Source organism: Stigmatopora nigra, chromosome 20 (genome assembly GCF_051989575.1).
Source record: "Stigmatopora nigra isolate UIUO_SnigA chromosome 20, RoL_Snig_1.1, whole genome shotgun sequence".
NCBI lineage: Eukaryota > Metazoa > Chordata > Actinopteri > Syngnathiformes > Syngnathidae > Stigmatopora > Stigmatopora nigra.
Genome location: NC_135527.1, coordinates 7,335,600 through 7,362,440, shown reverse-complemented (window position 1 = coordinate 7,362,440; position 26,841 = coordinate 7,335,600). Strand labels below are relative to the sequence as shown.

Sequence of the window (26,841 nt, the reverse complement as noted above, 5' to 3'; positions counted from 1 at the left end):
AGACAAAGACAGTGCGCTGAAAAAGAACAATGTTATGGCCCCTCCCACCCCGATATCACCGCCCACTTTTTTTCAACACCGTCAAATATAAGCCGGGCTACGAAAAAAGGTGACAATCAAAGCACACATCTTAATACAAAGTGTAGATGACGTCAGGTACCGATACGAAACAATTAAGGAAAGATCACGGGTAAAAAACGCGGGTGTGTGTTTTTGTGAGTGTGTGTGTGTGTATGCCAGCGTCAACCCGTTTACACAAAAGCCACAAAATGTTTGCGTAACACAAAACAATTTTACTGCTAAGCACGTAAACAAATAGCGCTTCCAAATGGGTCGCCGCCCGCCATTAGGGGGAGGGACCTGTGGACGTGGGCGGGGCAGTCATTAAACAGACAAGTAATGGAACGCCACTAGAGGAAATGTACCTCCTGTAATTCGGCTTGCGACATCGTGATGCGCGAGTTCGACTCCGGGAAATTACGTTTCGGTGCCCAGGCTGTGTTGGGATACTTCATTTTTTTTGTGTCCTGGTGGTCCGTCCTAAGCGCTGTTTTTGTCCTTGTCCTAACCCCCGCATGTTTCCACGTAAAAAAAAACAAAAATAATAATTCAACATTTGGAATTGGACAAAACGTAAGCGATCATCGTTGGCTCTACCTCGACACTTCCACGAACGAAGTCTAAAACCTCAACACTACGGCATTAAACGAGAAGCTCTAAAAATATACAAACACCTGGAAACAGGTGTTAAAGGGGAGGGGCTTGTTGGTAGAAAGAAAAAAATCAAGGGGGCGGGGGTTAAATGAATATCAAAAGGCTTTGATTGTACTACGGGAAATTGTGAATGATGGAGAAGAACAAATATGGGAATAACAGGTGCGTTTTTGGGTAAAATAGAACAAAAAAATATAGCAAGTAAAAGAAAAAAACATCTATTTACTGGATATTTATATATAGCATCTATAAGTGTGGATAACCATAGAAAAATCTCACTTGGTTGGATTTTTGTGTGGTGTATCCGCTCACTATTTTGTGTTTTGGTATTTTTTAAGACAATTCTAAAGAGCACATTCACGCCCAAGTCGCACCCACACATACCCACGCATACACATTTTATTAAAATATACAGAGTCTGAGTGTCGGCGCGGGACGACTCCTCGAAGCCCCGGGTCCGGTCGTTCGCCGACGACCCCCTTCCGCTATGGTCGGGGGAGTAGTTTTGGCGATTTGAATGGCCCCGCCTTAGTCCAGGTTTACGTTAATGTTTCCGGATAAAGTCCTTCGCCGCTTTCTGGTCCGAAAGCCACGTTGGCTTGCTTCTCGGTGCATTGTGGGATGGCGAGGGTTGGATTGGGGCGGGGTGAGAAGGCAGAGGGGGAGGAGCATCAAGCCGGGGCGGGGCTCAGAGGGGTTCTGAGAGTGCAGAGTCCAGTTTTCATACTTTGTAGTAGATGTTGGCCGGGCTTTGTGGCGGCATTTCCTGCACGATGTAGACGGGGTGACCGTAGTCGCCGCTCACCTTCTCGTAGTGCGGGCAGTAGGCGGAGTCAGAGGTCCTCAAGGGGATGATGATGTCGCTAGGCTCGGAGCCGTTGTTGTTGGAGCTGCCCATGCCGCCTCCACCGCCGCCGCCGCCCCGTTTGGGGCTGGTGAGTGACGACAGCGATAGCGGCGGGTGGTGGGTGTCCGAGTGTTTGGCGTGCCGCCGCCGGTAGCACACCACGCAGATGACGGCGGTGACCAGTAGGAGGAAAGCCGAACCCCCGGCGGCGCCGGCGATCACGGCGATGTTGGATGACTGCAGCGGGCCGTTTTCCCCGCCGCCGTCGGCTCCCCCGAAGGTGTTGGGTCCTCTCGAGTGGGTGGAGTTTCCTAGGGGGGGGGGGGGGGGGGACAAGAAGGTAAAGATGTTTAGGGTTTTGGGTTCGAGACCCTTTGCAGAAAATGATGAATTAATATACAGAAATACCTCTGCTTATGGATGCTTATGACATAGGTGCTAAAGTGGCAGCCCGGGGGCCAAATCTGGCCCCCCGGATCATCTTGTGCGGCCCGAGAATGTAAATAATGAATGCTTACTTTCTGTTTTAGGATCAAATTAAAATGAAGAGTATAGATGTATATTAAATTTCCTGATTTCCCCCTATTAAATCAATAATTGTCATTTTTTAATCCCTTTTCTCTGTGTTTTTAGTCCAAAAATCATTTTGTAAAATCTAAAAATATATTTTAAAAAAGCTAAAATAAACATTGGTTTAAATCTATTAAAAAACTGAATATTCAAGGCTTTTAATCCAATTCTTTTAATCCATTTATTAAAAAAATAACTATAATTATATCTAAAATGGCCAATCCTGACACCCCTGGCTTACAAACACCCACATTTCAGGTTACAAAACCCTTCCAAAAATCCCAAAACCAATTCCTATGCTAAGAACACCTACCACTATACTCCTAAAACTGTCAAAATAAAAGCCCATTTCTCAACACCATAACACCCGAATACCAACCAACCCATAACATATAATCAAGGTATCACACAACCCAACAACCATGTTGACTTTGCACCACCAACTAAAAACCGCACTGTTGTAGCCCTAAACCACACCGTTAAAACAACCCTTCCTAATCCCTCCCCCTCCAAAAAAAAACACCACATTTTCCCTTAGTATGCGGCAGGTGAACGACAGCTTCGGGTCCAGACCTCACGTCGCCGGCAGATAAAGCCCCGGTGATATGGCGAACGTTATTCCTGGCACGCACGGCCATTTTTCTTCTCCCACATCCCCTGTCAGTCTGAGCTTTATTGGAGCAGTAATGACCCACCTTGCTCGGAGCTCACACATACACAAGCGCACAATTTCGTACTAGCGCGTACCCCATGGTGGTGGTGTACGTACGGCAAAGTGCTAATGCCCCGTCTTTCTTCCTCTCTCCATTAAGCGACATCCTTCATTCTCTATCTCCATTATGACTGTCACCTTTGACTGGTTCTGTGCATTATAAAGCCTTCTTCCGTCACCTCTAAACCTATTTTCCTTTCTATCTATCTTTTTTTTCCTACTCAGCGGATCACAGGCAGACAATAATGCCTTATTTCAAAGGCGTCTGAAATAAAAGGTCAACACAGGAACAAAATTAAAAGCTCTAATCCCTTTAAATTCAGTCTAAAAGACTAAAACCCTATTAAAATCACATGCCTTAATCATAGCCGACCTTCTTTGGCAATCTTACGCCCTTAATTGACTCCGCCTTGTTTTTCAAAGCACGTTGCTGAATCCTATCATCTGCTACGTCACCCCCTACCACCACTACCACCTTCCCTGCCAGTTTCTCACTCTCCCATCCACAGCTACAGCATCTAATGACAGTCATAACTCTGTCAAACGTTGCCGGCGGTCTCGCCTCCGTCTTTTCTTCCTCCTTCTTCCGTCTTTCGCCATCCATCTTTTTTTTTTTAGTACTTTGCCCAGCGTAGCTATTAGCCGTCCACTTAACTCTAAGGGGCCGAGAGCGAGGATGAAGAAGAAGAAGAAGAAGCTTGGGATTTAAATAGAGAGATCCGCAGATGTCGCCACGATGCACATCCTCCATCTGCCTACCCGATTTTAAACCCATCCCCCCCTTCCGGGTGTTTTTCATTCTTGTTTTTTTATATTTCGTTTTTTACCCGCGTTTGTCTTGTAGAACGTCTCCGGTTCGAATGGCGCTTACCTGAGTTCCTGTTGGTAGAACGACCCGCTGGTTCTTTCTTGGGTGGTAGTCCGTATGGACCTTTAAAGGGAAAGACAACACCTAGTATACACCGCATTTTTCGGACTAAAAGTCGCATTAGCTAAAAAAAAAAATACATAAGAAAGACGGGAAAAAACTATACACAGGGTGTCTCAAAAAAATGTACTCACTTTTAGAATAAAATGTACTCAGTAAAGGTTTTCTGGTCATTCTAAAAGTGAGTACATTTTATTCTAAAAGAGAGTACATTTTATTCTAAAAGTGAGTACATTTTATGCTAAAAGAGAGTACATTTTATGCTAAAAGAGAGTACATTTTATTCTAAAAGAGAGTACATTTTATTCTAAAAGTGAGTACTTTTATTCTAAAAGAGAGTACATTTTATTCTAAAAGTGAGTACATTTTATTCTAAAAGTGAGTACATTTTATTCTAAAAGTGAGTACATTTTATTCTAAAAGTGAGTACATTTTATTCTAAAAGAGAGTACGTTTTATTCTAAAAGTGAGTACATTTTATTCTAAAAGAGAGTACATTTTATTCTAAAACTGAGTACATTTTATTCTAAAACTGAGTACATTTTATGCTAAAAGAGAGTACATTTTATTCTAAAAGAGAGTACATTTTATTCTAAAAGTGAGTACATTTAATTCTAAAAGTGAGTACATTTTATTCTAAAAGTGAGTAAATTCTTTTAGACACCCTGTATAAGTCGCACTGAAGTACGAATGACATTTTAGGATAGGTATTTTTTTGTTTAATTAAAAACCGACAGCAAAAATATGTTAAAATAACACTAATCTTTTCACTTAACAGTTTTCCGATAAATATAATCTAAAAAAAACAACATAACATGCACTTTAGCATTTTTAGGCCTAGCCAAACTGAAAAAACTGCGACTTATAGTCCAGAAAATACGGTAAATGACCATTATTTAATTATGGAACACTATTTTTTGGTCAATTACAGAAGAAAAAATCATTTTCCAGCAATAAAAACATGCAGAATTAAAAAAAAAAAAACGTCTGCTACACTTCCTGGAAAAGTTTAATTTTATTTTCGTTATTAAAACTGATTCCATCTGTTAGGCTGGACATGATAAATGTGTTGTCTTTCCCTTTTAGGAGACGTACTGCCGTATTTGTCACTTCTTATTAGCGCCTTGTCATTTGTACACGATTCGAATTATTTCAAAGAATCTCCAAACAAAAGGCGGAATTCTTTCCTTTTATTTATCGTGGTTGGGAAAGGCGGCTGTTGGAAAGCTGTGTTTTCAACAAGCGGACCGGCACAGCTGTAATCCCGCACTCGCTAAATCAGCCCATCTGCCTCCCAGGCCGTCACCGTGGTGATTAAAATGTACGCGCATGCTTGGCCAAACAAGTACACTAATAGATCATGCTGATACTATCTTGGTCATGAGATGAATTTAAATAGTATGGCGAGGAATACTGTTTGAAATACCTTGTGTCTAGTACAACATGCAGTCTACCCATTTCTAATATTTCTATCTAATTTAATACATCACCAAATACAGAATAACACGCTGGAGTACTTAAAGTGAATGGTAAAGAAGACAAAAGTATAATAGTCCAAGGATGTCAATACTACTACCGCATTTTCTGGACTATAAGTCAAGCTTTTTATCATAGTTTGGCTCTGACTATGTCTATTTAGTCCGTTTAGTCCATTTAGCATGTGTTTCGTGTTGGGTTCTGATCAAATTTGAAAAAAAATAACCTTCCCAAAATGCAACTTATACTCCAGTGCGACTTATATACCGTTTTTTACCCCATTATTTTGTATTCTTGGGCTAGTGCGACTTATACTCCAGTGCGACTTATATATCGTTTTTCCCCTTTATTTTGTATTCTTGGGCTAGTGCGACTTATACTCCAGTGCAACTTATACTCCAGTGCGACTTATATACAGTTTTTTACCCCTTTATTTTGTATTCTTGAGCTAGTGCGACTTATACTCCATTGCGACTTATACTCTAGTGCAATTTATATATCGTTTTTTTTCCCTTTTATTTTGTATTCTTGGGCTAGTGTGACTTGTACTCCAGTGCGACTTATATATCGTTTTTACCCTTGATTTTGTATTCTTGGGCTAGCGAGACTTATACTCCAGTTTGACTTATATATCGTTTTTCCCCTTTTATTTTGTATACTTGGCCTAGTGCGACTTATATATCGTTTTTTCCCTTTTATTTTGTATTCTTGGGTTAGTGCGACTTATACTCCACTGCGACTTATATCGTTTTTTCTCCTTTATTTTGTATTCTTGGCCTAGTGCGACTTATATATTTTATTTTCCCCTTTATTTTGTATTCTTGGGCTAGTGAGACTTATACTCCAGTGCAACTTATACTACAGGGCGACTTATATATAGCTTTTTCCCCCTTTATTTTGTATTCTTGGGCTAGTGCGACTTATACTCCAGTGCGACTTATACTCCAGTGCGATTTATATCTCGTTTTTCCCCCTTTATTTTGTATTCTCGGGCTAGTGTAACTTATACTCCACTGCAACTTATATCTAATTTTTCCCCTTTATTTTGTATTCTTGGGCTAGTGAGACTTAAACTCCTGTGCGACTTATATATCGTTTTTTCCCTTTATTTTGTATTCTTGGCCTGGCGCAGATTATATATTGTTTTTTTCCGTTCTTTTTGTATTCTTGGGCTAGCACAACTTATACTCAGGTGCGAGTTATAGTCAGAAAAATACAGCATATTTCTATTATGATATAAAACCGTGTAGATTGCCTTCCCCATTTTCAGCTGCCTGAACGTCGCTTTACTGGACATGAACTGACATGTACACGTTCTAAAAAAAACAACCCGTAAAAAACAGAAACAAACGCCACGCGGGAAGGCACCTGCTCCGATCGATAGCGAGTGTGACAGCGAGCGGTCGAGATAGATGTGCAGTGAAATAAGTCAATGTGAGCACGCGCCAAACGCCGTCCGTGTGTGCGCGTGGGGAGACGACAAACAACACGGTCGTGACCTTTCGCTAACACCGGCGATAAGATGGAGAGAAAAATCGGAGAGCAGATGGAGGACTTGGACAAAGAAATTAAACACAGACGTGGAACGCCGGGGCGCGGTGGAAGAGTGGAAAATTCATTGGCTGCCAATGTAAAGATATATTTTCACTTGTTCGTTTTTTCACAATAAAACTGGTACTCGCTGTATTTTACAAGGTCATGTTGGTGTTTACAAAAAGACGAGTTGGGAATTGTCAAAAAATGTCTTTTTGTGTATTGGATATCGTGTTTTGACATCAAATGATAGCTCAGTTCGGTTAAAAAATGATTCAATACTAGCGGCCATGTTTAAACTGATATATATTTTGTTATTTTGAATTTAGAAGGACAAAAACGAGCGGAACCTTGAGTTGGACATCAGATTGACCAGTTTTTCTGTGAATATCAAGTTTAAAAACCACTACCATGTCAAAACAATACCTATAGAGGGCAGCACTTTACGCAAAACTACAAAAAAACACACCTATCTTAACACAATATTCTCTATTTAATATTTAATTAAGCTCTACCCAAACAAAACTCCCCCAAAAAGCCATCTTGCATTTTTTCCCTCTTCTTCTACTCTATTTCCAATTCATTCTTTAGCGATTCCGAATCCGAAAAATGCGTTAAAACATTCAAAACGTGCAGTGGGGCTCATTAGAGCAAAGCGATTCCACACTTGTGCGCCGTTCTCACCACTTAAAAGCTCTAATACGCCCGGCAACAGGAGCCGCCCACAAGAAAGACAAAAATCCCCCAAAAAATGAATATATCTCAATTTTTTTGGTTAAAAATGACACACAAACAAGCAAAAAATAACATAAATCAGTATAACTTACTCTGCCCTACTTTGAGGACCACCTTCATACCCTGCGTGGCACAAACTCCGCCCCTCATGCCATCCAGACCTTGACGAGTACCATCTGATGTCGCTACAAAAAACACAAAAAACAAAATGGCATTGTTAGCAAGACGTCATTTCATTTTCCAACAATAAATTCTCCTCATATCGTCAACAATTCCAGGAGTCCGACAAGTGACATTTGCAGAAGCGGCAATTTAAAAAGCCAGGCTCCCAAACTTTGAAATGTCAAACTAGAAAGCCAACGAGTACTTTAATAAGTCCTCATTTTAAGCTCCTCTGCCGCCGGCATCCATTAACGCCGCCGGCTTGGTTCGAACCGGGCGACGGCTGAATTAATACCGGGTTTTGGACTTGGCAATTTTACTTTAAATTGAGATTTAAGAGGTGTAATTGCCCTCTATTATAAAAAGCCTTAGAAAGGAATGTCTTTATAGGGGTAAAAATACGGGTTGGGCTCCTAAAATGGGGACGCTTTTTTCAGTTTTGTGGTCACATGGTAAGGTATTTAAACTTGAAAAACTTTGGTCTACCTGGTCCTATAAAATATAAATGAGAAGAAAAAGTATTTTAAATGACACTACAATGACGAGTGTTGTTACCGTTACAGCCAAGTACGGATTAGCCGCCATTTTGGAGCCTTTTGAGCAACCCACAGAATATAAAGTTCTATATATTATGCTCATAAGTCAAGGTAAAGAACACTATGTTGAGATTGACTCTATTTTGGCACTGTGAAGAGAAATAAAGGGTGTAAAAAAAGTGGTATTTCCACCCAAATTTGACAAGTTTCCAGGTCATTAACTGCCAATCAAAGCACTTACTGTCATCCCCTTTAATAAACAAAAACATGTGATGATTCCCATCAACTTAAACACTAACTCTTGATCATTTTTCATACATTTGCTAAGGAAAATCAGGTATTCCAAGCGTCCAACCAGGACGAAACAGGGAGAGAAAACGTAGTGTGAAAAAGTGTTAACTTTACTTCTCACACTTCCTTGCTTCTATTTCTGCATAATTCAGGGTGTGAAAACAGAAGGTGGTTCAGAAAAGAAGCGAGACGGGGTCAACGCCTAAAGCGTACTTTCATAAATAAGATGACAAGAGTGCATTTATAGTTCAAAATATACTCAAAGGATAATGCACTTTGACGCCATAAGCAATTCCGGAATAGTTTTCCGGTCTTTTTGGGACCAGTTTTTGTGGAAATCCCTGGTTTATTCGGGTGTTAATTGATCGGCGAGGACGGCTAAACGAAGCCGTCCAATCATTTTGCGGCGTTTTGAGATGAATGTCCTTTGACGCGGAGAAGACGGGCGGAGAGGCGAACGAGGTGAGCCAAGAGGCCGTGCGGGGGATGGCGAACCGTGAGACGTGATTGGCTGTGACAAGGTGTTGCTGGATGGCGACAAGGGGGCGTGTGATGATGGGAAGACATTAGGTCAGGGTTGAGCTAAGTAAACTGCTAGACTATCACTTTTTTTTTTACCAGAAAAGGTCACTTCAAATAAGGAGATATAGCAATACTTTTACTTTGTTTTTAGTATTTGTAGTACAGGTACATGCAAGTACATGTACAAGTGGTATCAGTACACTAAGGATCACATTCTTGAAGTATGCTGATGGTAACAGATGGTGCAAGTACTTCAAGTAGACAAAAATATACTATACTATATAGGTACTTGTATTACAGTACAATTGGTTGCAATACAAGTACATGCAAGTGCAAATACTTGCAGTACAAGTATATGCAAGTTCAAATGCTTGCAGGACAAGTACATGCAAGTGCAAATACTTGCAGTATAAGTACATGCAAGTACAATTGGTTGCAGTATCAATAGATGCAAGTACAATTGGTTGCAGTACAAATACATGCAAGTACAATTGGTTGCAGTACAAATACATGCAAGTGCAAATGCTTGCAGGACAAGTACATGCAAGTGCAAATACTTGCAGTATAAGTACATGCAAGTACAATTGGTTGCAGTATCAATAGATGCAAGTACAATTGGTTGCAGTACAAATACATGCAAGTACAATTGGTTGCAGTACAAATACATGCAAGTGCAAATGCTTGCAGTACAAGTACATGCAAGTACAATTGGTTGCAGTACAAATACATGCAAGTGCAAATGCTTGCAGTACAAGTACATGCAAGTACAATTGGTTAAAGTACAAGTACATGTATATATACGTTTGTGAGTATTGTTATTTAGTCTTAAAAGTGGAATAAAGTCATGTCGCTTTCACAATGCGTAATTGACAGTAAATGAAACACAGAGCAAAGTTTGGCGGCTGCCATCTTGGAATATTTGTGTTGGTCACTGACGACTCATCGCCTCAAAGTCAAAAAGATGGCCGCCCGTGGCTGTGATTTGGGACGAGATGAAAAGGGAAAACAGGGAAGGCCACGGGGGAGGGATGAGTAATTGAGACGATGATCAACAGCGATGGGGGCGATGGGGGCCATGCCACGCACCCGAATACCATAAAAAACCCGCGTTAAAACGGCCAAGGGAATAAGTCTCTTCTTCGTTCTGCAACTAAATTCAAAAAACAACAAAACAATGTTCACAATAGGGCTGTCACTTGTGTTTATTTTGATGATCAGTTGTTGGCGGATTCTAACCCAAAATGGCCGTCCGCCGTCCCTCCTGGCTTCAGCCCGTTGGGGTCCACTTGCCTCCAAGCCACCATGTTACTTTGTTGCGTGAGTATTCGGTCGACTAGAATTTACAGTTGCTTTCCCATTTCAATTTGTTTTGCTCTCTCTCCAGAGCACCATGTGATGACAATGATGAAAAACATGGCGCCCGGAATGAAGAAACTGTCGAGACATTTTTTCATAAATCTGCTGACGCGGTTTAACTCGACTGCGAGTATTAATGAATCCATCAGAAAACATTAGTTGGCGGGGAAATGGGGGATTTGGGTTGAGACAGAACAGGCATTGGAAGGGGGGGGAAAGGTGGGGTTTTTTTGGTGGTGGTGGGGGTAGTTGGCGGCCATCTTGGGGCAGGTAAATAATCAAAAAAAGTATGGTATTTTTTTGGGGCAAATGTGAAAAAATCATGTTATTTCCTTGGGAGAATATTAAAAAAAACTGTTATTTCTTTCGGCAAATATAAAAAAAAACGTATTTCTTTGGGCAAATATAAAAAAGGATGTTATTTCTGGGCGAATATGAAAAAAAGAATGTTATTTCTTTGGGAAAATCTCAAAAAAGTATGTTATTTCTTTGGGCATATATAAAAAAATAGGATGTTATTTCTTTGGGCCTTATTTGGTGCTCAAAAAGTATTATTTTAAATTTGAATGTTGAAAAAGAGGGTGTCGTCTTATACTCAGGGTCATGTTATATTTGGGGAAATAGTCTCAATTATGAAATGTATATATATTTCTGTATACAAAATATTAGAATATGTCAGTTACACTCAGATTTTATTACCTTAAATAATACTGACATTTTCTCCATTATTAGACCTGCAAAAAATTCAATTCCGTGCTTCTATAATTTTTCAAAACAAGACTCTTTCCACTGGGATGGCCTTAAAAATGTGTGTGTGTTCTTCTTTTTGGATAAAAAGGACCCTGTGTAGACATTGTTGTTGACCATTCACAAATGCTTCACAAAAAGGGACAAAAACCTGCCGGGATTTTTCGGCGCCCCCGTTTCACGGTGAGTGAATTGCATGCATGCATGCCTTTTTTCATGAGTGTGTGTGTGTGTCGCATGTTGTAGGGAAAAGGTCACGGAATACAATCTAATGAGCGACTGTCATTAAAATTCATTGATAAAAAAGGGGCGTTTACTTGACCTTCAGTTTGAGGGGTGTCTTGGTTTTAGCATAAAATCAAAAGTCATGACAACAAAGCCACAAAGTACGTTTGCATGTGTGCAAGCCATGTGATGTGTCACATGGCTTGCACACACGCAAGAAAAATCTACAGAGAAGTCACGCAATCCTTTCCTCAATTTCACACGCCATGTTTTAGATGCAAAAACCAGCTATGTTGTTGTTTATCTTCCACTAAATCAGACAAAAACATGGTTTCGGTTTGTGTGTCCCTCTGCAGAGAATGTATCATGTATGAGCGCAAAAGGTCACAGATGTTTTGAAATATGTTTCTGAGATCATCTTGTGAAAGATATCAAGACAGGGAATCAAGTACTGCTTGAGTTAGGCTTGGAAATCAGCAAAAAAATGATATTATAGTGAATAAAAATGATCTAATAATCCCGCCAACGTTATGTTTTAATGTGATTCAATAACAATATGTTATAAATGTGCTTAGCAACGCCTACGGCTGTTAAAGTGTTTGTTGAGTCAATTAAAATTGATTTGGTTAGGAGAGGCCTGCCACTAGGGGGCAGTGTAACTCATTGGGATTATTCAAGTATTTTGCGGAGTATAAGTCGCATTGGACAATAAGTTGTATTAGGAAAAAGAATGCTAATTAGAAGGGAAATGTCGCATTGAAGTATAAGTTTTAGTAAAATTTAGTTTTAGTTAAGTATTAGTAAAATGAGGAACAACTGACAAAAGTAAGACAGTTTTTGGGGGATATCTGTGGCCCTAAAAACACAAAAGCTGCTAGCTAGTTTTGCTAAAAATATAATAATACATAAGTCACAGACCCAGTCAAACTACACGAATAAAAATGTAACTTATAGTCCAGAAAATACGGCTTTTGGGGATATCTGTCGCCCTAAAAATACAAAAGCTGCTAGTGATTTTTGCAAAAAATATAATAAGTCACAGACCAAGTCAAACCACAAAAAAGTGGAACTTATAGTCCAGAAAATACGGCTTTTGGGGGATATCTGTAGCCCTAAACACACAAACACTGCTAGCTAGTTTTGCTAAAAAAATATAATAAAACTTAAGTCACAGACCAAGTCAAACAACAACTAAAAAGTGCGACTTATAGTCCAGAAAATACGATCTTTAGGTTTCAGTATAATGGCTTACCTACCAAAAACATTTGTAAGTATCTTATTGTGAAAAAAATATAAGGTAGAGGGAAAAGTTTTTGGCAAAAGTCAAATATTTAAAAATACTATATAAAAACTGACAGTTTTTTTCTTTTAAATAAAACAGAAGTATTTTTCCCTTCAATTGAATTACAGCTCACAAGCAAAATAACGACTTAAAGTGAATGTCTGACTGTTATGACGTAACGTCACTTTAAGTGGCAGCCATGTAGGACATGCACAAGCGATGTTCGTCTCAACTGGGTCAGCGCTCCCGTCCCGGGGGGGGGGGGGCGGCGAGGGCATTCTTGAGAGTGTACGCGCCTCGCAGTCTACGGAACGGCGTGCATTTTAAATGTCCATTTTGTCGACCTCCGACCGGGACGACCCCCGTTGACGATTGTACATGGCGCATTCCAGATTCCAGCCGAAAAAAATAGAGGTCTACACGAAATGGGTTAAGCTCTTCTTCCTTCCCTGCTGTTTTAAGAATCCACTCTTTCTAACTCTGCAGGATTTAAGCCACAGGTGTCAAAGTGGTGGTCCGGGGGCCAATTCTGGTTCGCTGAATCATTTTGTGCGGTCTGGGAAAGTAAATCATGAGTGCTGACTTTCTGTTTTAGGATGAAATTAAAATGAAGAGTATAGATGTATATTAAATTTCCTGATTTTCCCACTTTTAAATTGATAATTGCTAATTTTGAATCCATATTTTCGTTGTTTTTAGTTCAAAAATCATTTAGTAAAACCTAAAAATATATTTTAAAAAATGCTAAAACAAACATTGTTTTACATCTATAAAAAAACAGAATATTCAGGGCTTTTAATCCAGTTCTTTTAATCCATTTATAAAAAAAAAAAATCTAAATATTCTATCAAAAACTGCCCACGAACCAATTGCTCTAGTCCAAAGTCTACCACCATTTAAATGCATTACCAAAAGCGTCCATGTCAAGCGCTGTTTTGCGTTCCAATTTGACAGACCATGACCACACCTATTGCCGAATTAATCCACACCCACATATCCTTAGCCCCTCCCCTAACTCCAGCAAATTAAAATCACGTTAAGCAACGTACTCAATCTGTCTGTGTAGCCTTCATTTAGAAAACCACCCCCCATTTTCCCACCCGCATTCCCTCCAGATGCCCGTCACAGATCGTTTCTCCCTTCGGGCCGACGACCCACTTCCCAAGAAGTTTAATTTTTGTCCTTCACCTGGATACGTCGTTATTTCCCAGCGCCGCCACCATGTGCTCCAAATATTGGGATTGTTTTTCTGAGGGTTCTCCATGAAATGCAAAATGGGATCAGCGGGGGTTTCTGCTCAAAGGTTCCTCATCCCGTTTGGGTTGGAGCACCATCCGCGGGTTTGACGCCAACGCTGTGAGCTAGCAATGACAGACAATGTCACAGCGTACGCGGGTGGTGGTGACAGTCTGACAAGTGACGGTGTATACGGGTCCTGGAGTTGGGTGTCACCGCCTACCCCTTTTTCCCCCGCGTAATAACGGTATATCACGAAAGATTGTTTGCATTTATGTTTAAATTAATTAAAAGAATTGGATTAAAATCCCTGAATATTCTGTTTTTTACTGAAACAAAACCATATTTATTTGAGCTTTTTTTAAATATGTTTTTAGATTTTACAAGAACATTTTTGCACTAAAAACAACGAAAAAATGGATAAAAATTGCAATTATTGATTTAAAAGGGGGAAAATCAGGCAATTTAATATACATCTATATTTTTTATTTTAATTTGATCCTAAAACAGAAATTTGATGATTTACTTTCCCGGGCCGCACAAAATGATGCGTCGGGCCAGATTTGGCCCCCGGGCCTCCACTTTGACACCAGTGGACTATTGTATAGCAATAAAATTGGGAAAAGTATGAAGTGCAGTACATAGGATGTGTTTTTAGCTTTAATATAGATCAAAATAATTGTAGTATATTATCAAAACATGGATTTTTATAGTAATTTTTGGCAGTAACGTCAACGGAAACTCAGTTTTACTGCAGTATCTTTGACTTTTGTGAGTTTATGGCTTTCTAACGAGGCTTGGGAGGATTATTTAGTGTCAAATTTTTGAGTTATGATTGTTGGATGTACAAAAAAATGTGTACACACTATGTAGTTAAACAGCTAAATATCATCATACTTTTTTGTGTTATAATTAATATTCTTGTGACAACCTATACATAGTAAGACTACTTAAAAGTGAAGGTGACTGTAGTTTTGTAGTAGGGGTATACGTTATACGTTACAGCTTTACATTACATTGTAAAACTCACAAAAACCCGCAAACGTGAAGACCACCGGAGTCATTTCAGCCCTCCCGAAGCAACATCTGCTGTTTACTTATGCGATCCGGCACCGACGTGAAAGGTTATCCCTGCGTAACAGACTCCATAGCAAAAACACCGTCATAAAAAACCCACCCCCAAGCTTTACATTTCATCAATTTATTGCAAAAACCAGTCCAGATTGGACACCAGAGCTTCCCACTTTTGCGAAATGTATGGAACATACGCACGGTCACGTCGTTGTAGTGTACACGGTTCGATTCTGAGGTGTTTTGCTAATCTCCAACAGTCCGTTCTGCTATCCCTTGGTCGACCACCCCCTCGCTAGGCGTTATTATTGTTTCCGAAAGGGGGGAAAAAGCACGTGTAAGTACGTACGCACACACATACATGAGAAGCAGTCAGCCGAAATAATGCATCTTGACATGTGTGCCTGCATACCGCTGCGGGGAAAGATTGGAGAGAAAGAAAGTGGAAAGAAGAAGGAAGGAAGGCGGAATATGAAGGGCAGGATGACGGGCAACAAGCGGAAGGCAACTGCAATTATGGACTATCTCGACTGTATGCGAAACAGTCAACGAAAAAAATACGGTGTGATGACAGTTGTGTTTGTTGAGCTCTTCAGGCTGCTTCGTGTTGTGTATTTAATAATATCTGGTATTTTTCAGGGTTTTTTTTGCTTTTAAGGTGTCTAGAACTTAATGTTATATGGTTACCGTATTTTCACGACTATAAGGCGCACCGCATTATAAGGCGCACCGCATTATAAGGCGCACCCTTAACGAATGACATTTTTCCATATATAAGGCGCACTGTGTTATAAGGTGCACTGTATTATAAGGCGCACCCTCAATGAATGACATTTTTCCATAAATAAGGCGCACTCTATTATAAGGTGCACTGTATTATAAGGCGCACTGTATTATAAGGCGCACCCTCAATGAATGACATTTTTCCATATATAAGGCGCACTGTGTTATAAGGCGCACTGTATTATAAGGCGCACTGTATTAGAAGGTGCACTGTATTAGAAGGCGCACTGTATCATAAGGCGCACTGTATCATAAGGCGCACTGTATTATGAGCTGCACTGTATTATGAGGCGCACTGTATTATAAGGCGCACTGTATTATAAGGCACACCCTCAATGAATGACATTTTTCCATATATAAGGCGCACTGTATTATAAGGCGCACCCTCATTGAATGACATTTTTTCCATATATAAGGCGCACTGTACTATAAGGCGCACTGTACTATAAGGCACACTGTATTATAAGGCGCACTGTATTATAAGGCGCCCTGAATTATAGGGCGCACTGTATTATAAGGCGCACTGTGTTATAGGGCGCACTGTGTTATAAGGCGCACTGTGTTATAAGGCGCACTATATTACAAGGCGCACTTTGTTATAAGGCGCACTGTATTACAAGGCGCACTGTATTATAAGGCGCATTGTCTATTTTGGAGAAAATTTAAGACTTTTAAGTGCGCCTTATAGTCGTGAAAATACGGTAATTGCTATTGACTTCCAGGTATGAAGGGATTCTTGATCCTCTGCAGAGAACAGCTAACATTTGTTTTTTTTGAACAGCTTGTATCGTCATGGCCAAATTCTTGGACAGAAATGTTGAGTGCTTTTTGAAATGGAGCCAAAATGGAGGCTATGTCAAGAACTGAAGGCATCTTGCGGGAGCTACAAAAGGGGACCTTGTGAACAAGCCTGGCAATTACCCGAAGCAAAAGTGAGATTTCATCACTTGACCACCTGAGTGAGGCCTTGAAGAAGGTCAAGTGAAAAACAGCACACACGCTCCCGGAGGATCGGACGCCTCCCAAGTGGTTGCTCGCCGCTCTTTTGGAAGCCCCGTTTGTTCGCTCTTCCAAAACGAGACGGATACAAGATTTCTGGGTGCTCGCACGTTTGGTCGCTCATCTTTTGGTCGATAGTCAAAAGATAACAGAGAGTTTAATATCCAAATACTGTTTAATATCCAAGTACTGTTTAATATCCAAGTACTGTTTAATATCCAAGTACTGTTCAATAATTAAACACTACTTGGATATTAAACAGTACTTGGATATTAAACAGTACTTGGATATTAAACAGTACTTGGATATTAAACAGTACTTGGATATTAAACAGTACTTGGATATTAAACAGTACTTGGATATTAAACACTACTTGGATATTAAACACTACTTGGATATTAAACACTACTTGGATATTAAACAGTACTTGGATATTAAACCCTACTTAGATATTAAACAGTACTTGAATATTAAACAGTACTTGGATATTAAACAGTACTTGGATATTAAACAGTACTTGGATATTAAACAGTACTTGGATATTAAACAGTACTTGGATATTAATAATGTCTAAGTACTGTTTAATATCCAAGTACTGTTTAATATCCAAGTACTGTTTAATATCCAAGTACTGTTTAATATCCAAGTACTGTTTAATATCCAAGTACTGTTTAATATCCAAGTACTGTTTAATATCCAAGTACTGTTTAATATCCAAGTACTGTTTAATATCCAAGTACTGTTTAATATCCAAGTACTGTTTAATATCCAAGTACTGTTTAATATCCAAGTACTGTTTAATATCTATGTACTGTTTAATATCTATGTACATTTGACCGGCGACCAAAAGACTAGCGAACAAACGTCCGGTCACGGATATCTGCCTCTGATTGGTTGATACATTTCAGCTCATTTGGGGGGAATTGCAAGGGTAGGGGCATTCAAAAAAAACTTTCTTTTAAAGTGATTGGAAATTAAATGATCTATATACAGTCCTGGGCCTGAATAAACAACCGGATAATTGCTTTCCAGGTGGTTTGATTTCATCCAAACTTCATCAAATCGTCGGAGGAGCTGCACTTCGTCACACGTTTCCTAAAGCGCCGCCAAAGATAACAACGCCGACTGGCTCTTGAACACGTGTATCAATCATCGCGGAATAACAAACTCCACTTTTTTTTGGACTTTGACGCCGCAGAGTCAAATAAAAACTGGACTTCAATCTTGATTAAAACTCCAGATCATCTTAAATTGACAAAACTGAGCAAAATAACGGTTTTCCGGGAATAAATAAAGGTTAAAACCATAAAACAGAGCGACCATTCTCTATTGTAAAGCTTGTCTTAAGCCAAAAAAAAATGAGAAGAAAGTATCGGACTAGCGACTCCCCCTTCGCAGCGCCTCCGAGAAAGCAACGGGGGGCGCTGCGGATGAATTAGCGCACTGTTTTCGCTCATTAGGCCGCACCCAATTCTTACTTTTATTTACAGCCTTTTGTTGGCTTGCGACTTTTCCGGCAGCACAAAAGCGGCGTTCCAAGTAAGATTGTGTGTTATTCCATACGTGTGTAAGTGTGAAGGATTAGAGTAGTGAATAGGGGCCAGGCTGGGCCCCAGTCTGACGGAATTAATCACGCTAATTAGCTTCTAATTGCATATATTAACTCTTTGAATACCGCCGAAGACGACGTGGCTCTTTTCATCCATGCTACTGCAAAGTTAAATGAGTTTATGGGCGGTTTATCATGAGTAGACGTCCAGTCTATCGGAGGTGGGCGGGGCTAGAGAATAAACGTGCCGAGGGATCGACAATGGGAAGGAAAACTTGAAAAATACGTATTGTGGAGTGTTTTAAGAGCCGTGTCTGGATGTCTTACTGGTATCGAAGGACTAATAAATGTCAGATTTGACATTAGATGTTCCCAAATTCCTAAATGGAAACCATGTTTTTTTTAACTATAAGCCTAAAAAAAGTTAAAGAGAATTGATATGTTGCATTTTGGGGAGAGCCATTTTTAACTGGATCGCAAACCAAGAACAAACATTATTTAAAGTTAAAATAGTAGTAGTAGTAGTAGTAGTAGTTGTAGCTTCAGTAGTAGAAGCAGTAGCTGCAGTAGTAATAGTGCCTGCAGTAGTAGTAGTATTAATAGTAGTAGTAACAGTAGAAGCGATAGTATTAGTAGTAGTAGTAGCTTCAGAAGTAGAAGCAGTAGCTGCAGTAGTAGTAGTGCCTGCAGTAGTAGTAGAATTAGCTTCAATAGTAGAAGCAGTAGTAGAAGCAGTAGTAGAAGCAGTAGTAGCGATAGTAGTAGCGATAGTAGTAGTAGTTGCTTCAGTAATAGAATCAGTAGTAGTGCTTGCAGCAGTAGTAGTGCCTGCATTAGTAGTAGAATCAGTAGTAGTGCTTGCAGCAGTAGTAGTGCCTGCATTAGTAGTAGAAGTAGCTTCATTGGTAGAAGCAGTAGTTGCAGTACTAGTAGTATTAATAGTAGTAGTAGCAGTAGGAGCGATAGTAGTATTAGTAACAGTAAATGCAGTAGTAGTAGTAAGCAGTAACAGGCTAAATAGGCTCCGGTTGCAGTTTTTGGATGACTATAGCCCACAGAAAGCGATAAAAATCATGTATAAGTCGCACTAGAGTATTAGTTGCACTCTGAACAACGAAAAAAGTACCATCCAAAACTAGCTCCGCCCACACTCCATCCACTTGAAGTGCAAGTGGCGAAATCAGAGCGAGTGAGAAAGCATCTCCCTCACCCCTCGATTCAATTATCCACCCTCAGCTTCATCAATATATAATACGCGCCTAGAACAAGAGCAGATGTGCGCTAATATGGACGATAAGCCCCCTAAGGGGGCGCCGAGGGGATTAATTTGGCATCTACTGAGAGTATTTGAACACTCAACCACAGACAGACCACCCCCAAGGCCTCTCATTTGGATCCGTCCCACCCTACAGTAGATACGTACCTCCCATATTTTTACCATGAATAATAATGTCCTGAAAACGACAAGCAAGAACAAAGCTAATGAGATATTTTAGCCAATGAGTCGGGAGCTTTGGGGGCCCGAGGGGTCACGACCTTGGCGCCAGAGTAATTTGGAATGAAATGTAGCCAACGCGCAAGACAACAATGAAGATTAGTGAGGAACGAGTCAACAGCTAATGGAGCTTACTAGCATACACAAACACACGAATAAACCCACACACACACACATACACCGTGATAATGGCGTCCTTTGTGTCGTTTTGGAAGCAATTAGAGCGCTTAAAAGTATTTTGCAGCCAATTGTTTGTCCTTGTTTCTTTGAACGCTGGACTTTCTCGCTGCTCTATCACGTCTACCCGCTTTTGTTTGCTAATGCTTGTTTGTTTTGTCAGAAAAGTGGATTTTTTTACCCCTATTTATGTGTGGGTATTTGGTGGAACACTACCAAGGTTGGTATAGTCGGGATAAAGTCATGAAAATGAACGATGATGATGACCAATCCTTGGTTTTTCCTCAATGTATGTCGTTTATATATCTGAGAATACGAGCTAGGCTAGAGGTGGGCTAAGTTTCGGGTGTGGGAGGGGCCATATTGACTTAAAACGTTTGACAAATGGGCGGAGTTAGCACAAGATACAATATATATAAAAAAGTGCATCCGTTAACAGTACATATGAAACATAAACAGAAAAAAGGACTAAAGTATTAACATACTCACTCATTATTAAAGTAAAAAGTATAAAGTACAAAGTCAAGGAAGTAAAGGAATATATTAAGAAATATTAAAATGTAGAAGATACATATAAAAAAGTGCATCCGTTAACAGTACATATGAAAAATAAACAGAAAAAAAGGACCAAAGTATTAACATACTCACTCATTATTAAAGTAAAAAGTATAAAGGAATGTATTAAGAAATATTAATATGTATACAATACAAATAAAAAAGTGCATCCGTTAACAGTACATAAGAAACATAAACCAACAAAAAGGACTAAAGTATTAACATACTCACTCATTATTAAAGTAAAAGTATAAAATACAAAGTAAAGTAAGTAAAGGAATGTATTAAGAAATATTCAAATGTAATTTAAAAAAGATAGAAGCACTGTAAAACACAAAAAAACAAATATGAGAGGACAGAGCTACTGTAACTGGCGCCATCTTGGGTAAAAAAAAAACATTTGGACAATGTCGGCGGACCGGATTAAAGAACCTAACGGGCCAGATGCAGCCCACGGGTCGTAGTTTGAGCTTGGCGTTTGTACACCACTCGAATAGAAGAGTGGCTCGTGTTCGGGTGCTCCTCACCCCTAAATCAAGCGCTATATTAGCAAGCTCTGGCCATAGTAGAGGTCAGCGGTTAAGGTGCGCCTGTTTGAAACCCACCCCCAACGTATACACACATTTCATGGTATCACACAATAGCGCTTTTGTCCTTTTTGCGCTGTGAGAAACGTGTGTGTATTTGTGAGTGATTGCAAGATGGTGCGCGAAGGTTAAATGAATCACACAATGTTAACCAGGCCTTCTCCAATTAAGAAGGGTGTGTGTATGTGTGTGTTTTTGACCTTTAGCGTATTCACACTCTGCCAACCAATCATAGACCTTCCCCCCAATCAACTGGCAAACACACAATCGTACAGAAGACAGTCGCCCGGCTCGGATTGCTGACCTAAATCATCTCGGCGATCTGTCACTTTCTCTTACTTACACTGGCCACACATTTTTTTTTTTTTTTAGTACATCTTTCCTCTCGCTCTCATTTTCTGGTCCAAATGATGCCCCTCTCCTTCCCCTTGTCACTTATGGTCACCTCACTTTGTATCGAGTTGCTTTCTACTATGAAAATACTGCTTTTTCGTTGTGATATTACCGAAAATATACCATGTTTTTGCTAGAAAATAGGTATGAATTGGCTTTTCTTCAAAAATGACATAAATATAACTTAAAATATCTTAAATATCAACATTCTTATTACAACTAGGCTATTTTTAAAGTATCCCATAATCACTACTGCGATTGTACAACTTCAGTTACTACAGTTATTCCGAAAAAACTCATTAAAACACAAAACATAACTTTTTAACCCATTTTTAACATAATTTAAAACATTTACCAAATATAGGTATCACTTTTTAACAACTGCACCTAAAAAAAATATATCAAAAAGTCTCAAACTGTTTAAAAATATTATCTATTACTGCATCGTTAAGTGCGTACAATGTGTAAATATGCCCTATTTTGGCCCCCTTATTTCAAGCTGGCTTCACACACATTTATACACACAAAAACACACTTATACACACAAAAACACACACACACACGAGAATCAAACCCAGCCTTGTCGCCTCGACGACTGTGAGCATTCGCTGGAGCGCGAAGAAACGCATTGCATGCTGGGAAAACCACGGAAAAGGACCGCCTGGGAAGAAATACCGATAGCAGAGTTTGTGTGGGGGGGGGAAAGGGTGTGGCTACTCGCAAAAAGTGCCGTCCATGGAAAAGACCCTTGCCTTAATATTTGCCATTTGGAAATGTAGAAAAAAATGAAAAGTTTGCTTTGAAATTTCAATAAACGTTTTTCCAGACCAGTGAGTCAAGGATGGAAGCGAGCCATTGGAAGGGCGCTGGATGGACCCTCGATGATGAACGGCTTCTAAAAAGCCCAAGAGACTGGAAACGTGCTTTGGAGTGAAGGAGGACTTTTAGAAAGACACCTGGGCAAAAGATAGTTAAATCGACCAGCTTTCATTTATAGTCTTAATCGATTAAAAAGGACATAAAGAATGGTAATATGCCATATATTGACTGGGCATGCATATACATCTATGTGTATGTATATATGTGCTTATATTTGTATGTGTATGTATATATGTGCTTATATATGTGTATGTGTAGTGTGTATGTATATATGTGCTTATATATGTGTATGTGTAGTGTGTATGTATATATGTGCTTACATATGTGTATGTGTATATATATGTGCTTATATATGTGTGTGTATGTATATATGTGCTTAGATATGTAAGTGTATGTATATATGTGCTTATATATGTGCAAGTGTATGTATATGTGCTTATATGTCTATGTGTATGTATATATATATGTTTATATATGTGTATGTATATATGTGCTTATATATGTGTATGTACATGTATATATGTGCTTATATATGTGTATTTGTTTGTATATATGTGCTTATATATATGTATGTGTTTGTATATATATACCTTTCAGCAACACGGTTATTTATTTATAGATGTATTCATGTATTTATGTATTAACTTACTTAATACCTATCTATTTACGTATAAAAAGTGTTTTTCTGTGTCTGTATTCTCACCCTCTTGCTACTGTGACAACAAAATCTCCCAAATACGTGATAAATAAAGTTATCCACTACAATCCAATAGTTATTCGTTGCAGAGGATGAAGAATACATGATTTTGAGTATTTCAGCTATTATCTCCACCAGTTTACAGGATATTTCTCATCCACAACTCAATTTCCATGTCAAGAAAACAAAGGTCAAAGGTCACCCTAGCATAAAACTAAAGTCCCGAACAACACAATTCTCGTTGAACTTTCAACCTTTCCATCCGCTTAAGCACCTCCAAATCAAAAACGGCTTTACCGCCCATCAAATATTTAACGTCACTAGATTTGTCAGGATCTTTTGGCTTTTGGCGCCAAACACGAACCAATCCGCATCCTCCAAACAGAGAAGCCAATTCCGTGCGCAGTGCAGATTTTCCCCCGCCGCATCATCATCATCATCATCTCTGGCGTCCACTCCGGCGCCCGCCGCTCACCTTCACCCTCCTCGCCGAATCTGCCGCTCATGTCATTTATTTCCGCTTAGCCCTGATAAATAAACCAGCACTGGTGCCTTGCATTATTAAGTACTTTCCCGACTTCGTCTACGCGTAGTACGTCGACGTCGGACAATTAGAGCTCTCAATTAACGACTTCGAAACACGCCACTCGGCTTTTAACAGTTCGCTTCCTCGTCTATTATTCATTTTTTTCGCTAGCTGTGCGACGGTGAGAGTCGGCCGGGCTCTCCGCAAAGTCCCGGGGGTCCCGCTGCATAAAAAACGCTCGTTCATTTACGCCCACGTCAACAAAACCTGAGCTTGCACACCTATTCGCGCCATCTGTCTTGGCGTGGAACAACAACAACAACAACAACAGCGCTACAGTCCCGCAGTGAGCGACCTGCACACTTTGGTAAATCACCCAAACTTCTGGAGAGATTCTGCGGATGTGTAACCAGGTGGTTTCAAACCTACAGTCCCCTATTTTGCACTGGGTAATTACCATATTTTGGCACAATAAGAAGCATCTAAAAGACGAGTTTTCTCAAAAATGATCATCATAATACAATGTGCCTTAAAATGGATTAATATTGGATGATCATAGCATGAAGTTCTATTTAACTCCATCTAGTTGATGTATAACACAAGTTTTAATCACTACTACTATTACTAGTACTACTACAGCTCCAGTGCATGTATTACACAATGACATACTACTACTACCATTACTACTACCACTATTACTAGTACTACTACAGTACCAGTGGAAGTATACAACACCACTCACATCTCCTAAGGCTTCCACTAACATTTTGTTTTAAATGAGTCAAATGACCAACTCAATATTCTTATATAACTGTAAATTGAAGTACAAATTGGAGAAAAGTTGGGCAATGAGTGTGTATATATAGTATCATACAATCATACACTCTAATGTGTACCAATTTCAGTTGTGTAAGTATATTAGACAAAGTCATGGATGTGTGTCTGTATATTAAAGTGCGTGTGTTTTCAACTCAGTGTATGTGTGTGTGTGTGATGAGGACGCAGGCTTACATAAACTCTGACCTCATGTTATGAATGAAAACATCCATCAGTGAGTATGACTAATCAATTTTGCCGCTCTTTCTCTCCCCTCCCCGGGGTGCAGGAAGAAAAGAATCACTTTTAATGGGATTCGAGTAATCTGATTACTAAGCAGTGGCATCTGTAATACATTAGTGACCTTCCAAAACAAAGTCATTAGACGAGAATCCCGCACCCCCGCAACCGCAACCCGATTTGTACACGAACCCATTAGTACTTGTCGGTGATCAGCACGCAATAAAAATCTTATCATTTTTACATTTTTTAACCCTTTCACTTCCAAACGGCCATTTTCCCAATCTACTTTTCCCATCTCTCAACTCAACAAAACTGAAAATTTAGGTCTAAAAACCTGCAAAAAATAAGGTTTAAGCACTCATAAATAGCATTGCTTATAAATGAAGCCATTTTAGAACTAGGTGTCAAACATAGGGCCCCCGGGCTAAAAGTGGCCCACGAGTTAGTCCGATCTGGTCCGAGGGGAAACTTAAAATGTGCCAAAACCAACTAGAAAACACCTAAAAATAGCTAAAAATCTAAAAAAAACATGTGGAAACTCCCCTAGAAATTCCGTAGCTAGCCTCGGCATGACCTAAAAGCGCTATTAAACGAGCTAATCCAACATGGCAGCTGGAGATCCATTCCAATACAGGCTCCCATATTATTATCAATAAGTTATCAGCACCAGATGCTCTCCGCTTTAAGCTCCTCTGATTGCTTCCGACTTCCTCCCATACGTAAACACTCACCCGCATACGTACGAGTTTGTTTGGGTGCGCGGGGGGTGAGTGACCTCTAGCCGCCATCGATTAAAGCCCGAGCTGTCAATCTATAAGTCTGAGTACTCTACGTCTGCGTGGGTGATAAAGGTGTTAGATGTCAATTGGCCAAAGCAAATGGAGCAACTGGGGGAGCCAAAATGGCCGACAAATCAAATCTCCTCATTTTTTCTCCATCCGTTCAAATCCAATTTGAGTCTATTGTTGCTTCTGATTTGGAAGAAAATGACGTTATTGCTTTTGTTTTGCTTCGAGAGAGATTTACTTTATTTCTCTTGACGCCAAACAAACATTTTTTTATTTATACGGTAATAATTTTCATAGTAATTATACTCTGTGGTTGTTATTTAAAAAAATAGTGGCGAGATGGCTTGAAAATGTCCTTTTTTTTAGCCAAAAAGATCATTTTGCTGGTGTGAATTCCGCCATATTGCGACAGGGAATAGAGTGAGGACATGGTCTTCTTTTTTTTTGCATTTTTATGTATTTATTTTTTAAATTCTCGCCTCAGACGAGCACCTGAGAGTATCCCGCCTGTGATGTGCGTGGGATGGCGCACCAAAACACTCACTCTCACTCCTGAGGTGTTTTTCCTTTTTGTGTGAAAAGAAGATAGATTAAACAAAGCCCACCAACACCCCACTATTGCTTCCATAACGTTCCATCTCGTCTCGATGACCTCATCATCTAACCCCCCCCTTCCTAGGGGGGCCCGACGATCTGTTCCGAATCGATCAAAAATAAAAGCGCGCTTCCGGCTCATGCGGTGACTGTTAAGTCAGTTGGCAAATACGGTACAATCATAAAAAATATGGCCAGTCACTGTCTAACATTATTTTTAAAATGAAGTTGGCTGGCCTTAACTTGGCTTATATTATTGACTTCAAATCAAAATAAAATGTTCTGCATTGTTAATTCTATAACACAATCCACAACTACTACTACTGCTGCTCCTACTGCTACAACTAATAATACTACTACTATTGCATCTACTGATACTAATACTACTACTACAACCTTTGCATCTACTGCTACTAATACAACTTCTACTACTATTGCATCTACTGCAGCTAAGACTACTACTACTGCATCTACTGCTACTAATACTACTGCAGCTAAGACTACTACTAATACTACTACTGCTCCTACTTCTATTGCAGGCACTACTTGTACTAATACTACTACGACTACTGCTCCTACTTCTATTGCAGGCACTACTTGTACTAATACTACTACTACTACTACTACTGCTGCTACTACTACTACTGCAGCTACTGCTTCTACTACTGCAGGAATTACTACTACTGCTGGAGCTACTTTTCCTACTACTGCAGGAATTACTAATACTACTGTAGCTACTTTTACTACTACTGAAGCCACGACTACTACCACTAACATAGCTACTACTACTGCAGCCACTACTACTGCAGCTACTGCT

At 39.7% G+C, this 26,841-nt stretch overlaps 1 protein-coding gene across 2 annotated transcripts in view; it reads right to left on the bottom strand.

Moving 5' to 3' along the window:
- efnb3b (ephrin-B3b) overlaps nt 1-26,841 on the bottom strand; it is a 46,753-nt gene that overhangs the window by 222 nt on the left and 19,690 nt on the right. The window contains exons 3-5 of one of the 2 annotated variants that reach the window (XM_077742284.1): nt 7,608-7,700; nt 3,715-3,774; nt 1-1,872 (exon numbers count right to left, since the gene is read on the bottom strand). The exon at nt 1-1,872 is cut by the window's left edge and continues 222 nt beyond it. In XM_077742284.1, the coding sequence (XP_077598410.1) occupies nt 1,436-1,872; nt 3,715-3,774; nt 7,608-7,700 (590 nt within the window). In that variant the 3' untranslated portion in view covers nt 1-1,435. The remainder of the gene's footprint in view (nt 1,873-3,714; nt 3,775-7,607; nt 7,701-26,841) is intronic. The other variant, XM_077742285.1, reaches the window with a different exon arrangement.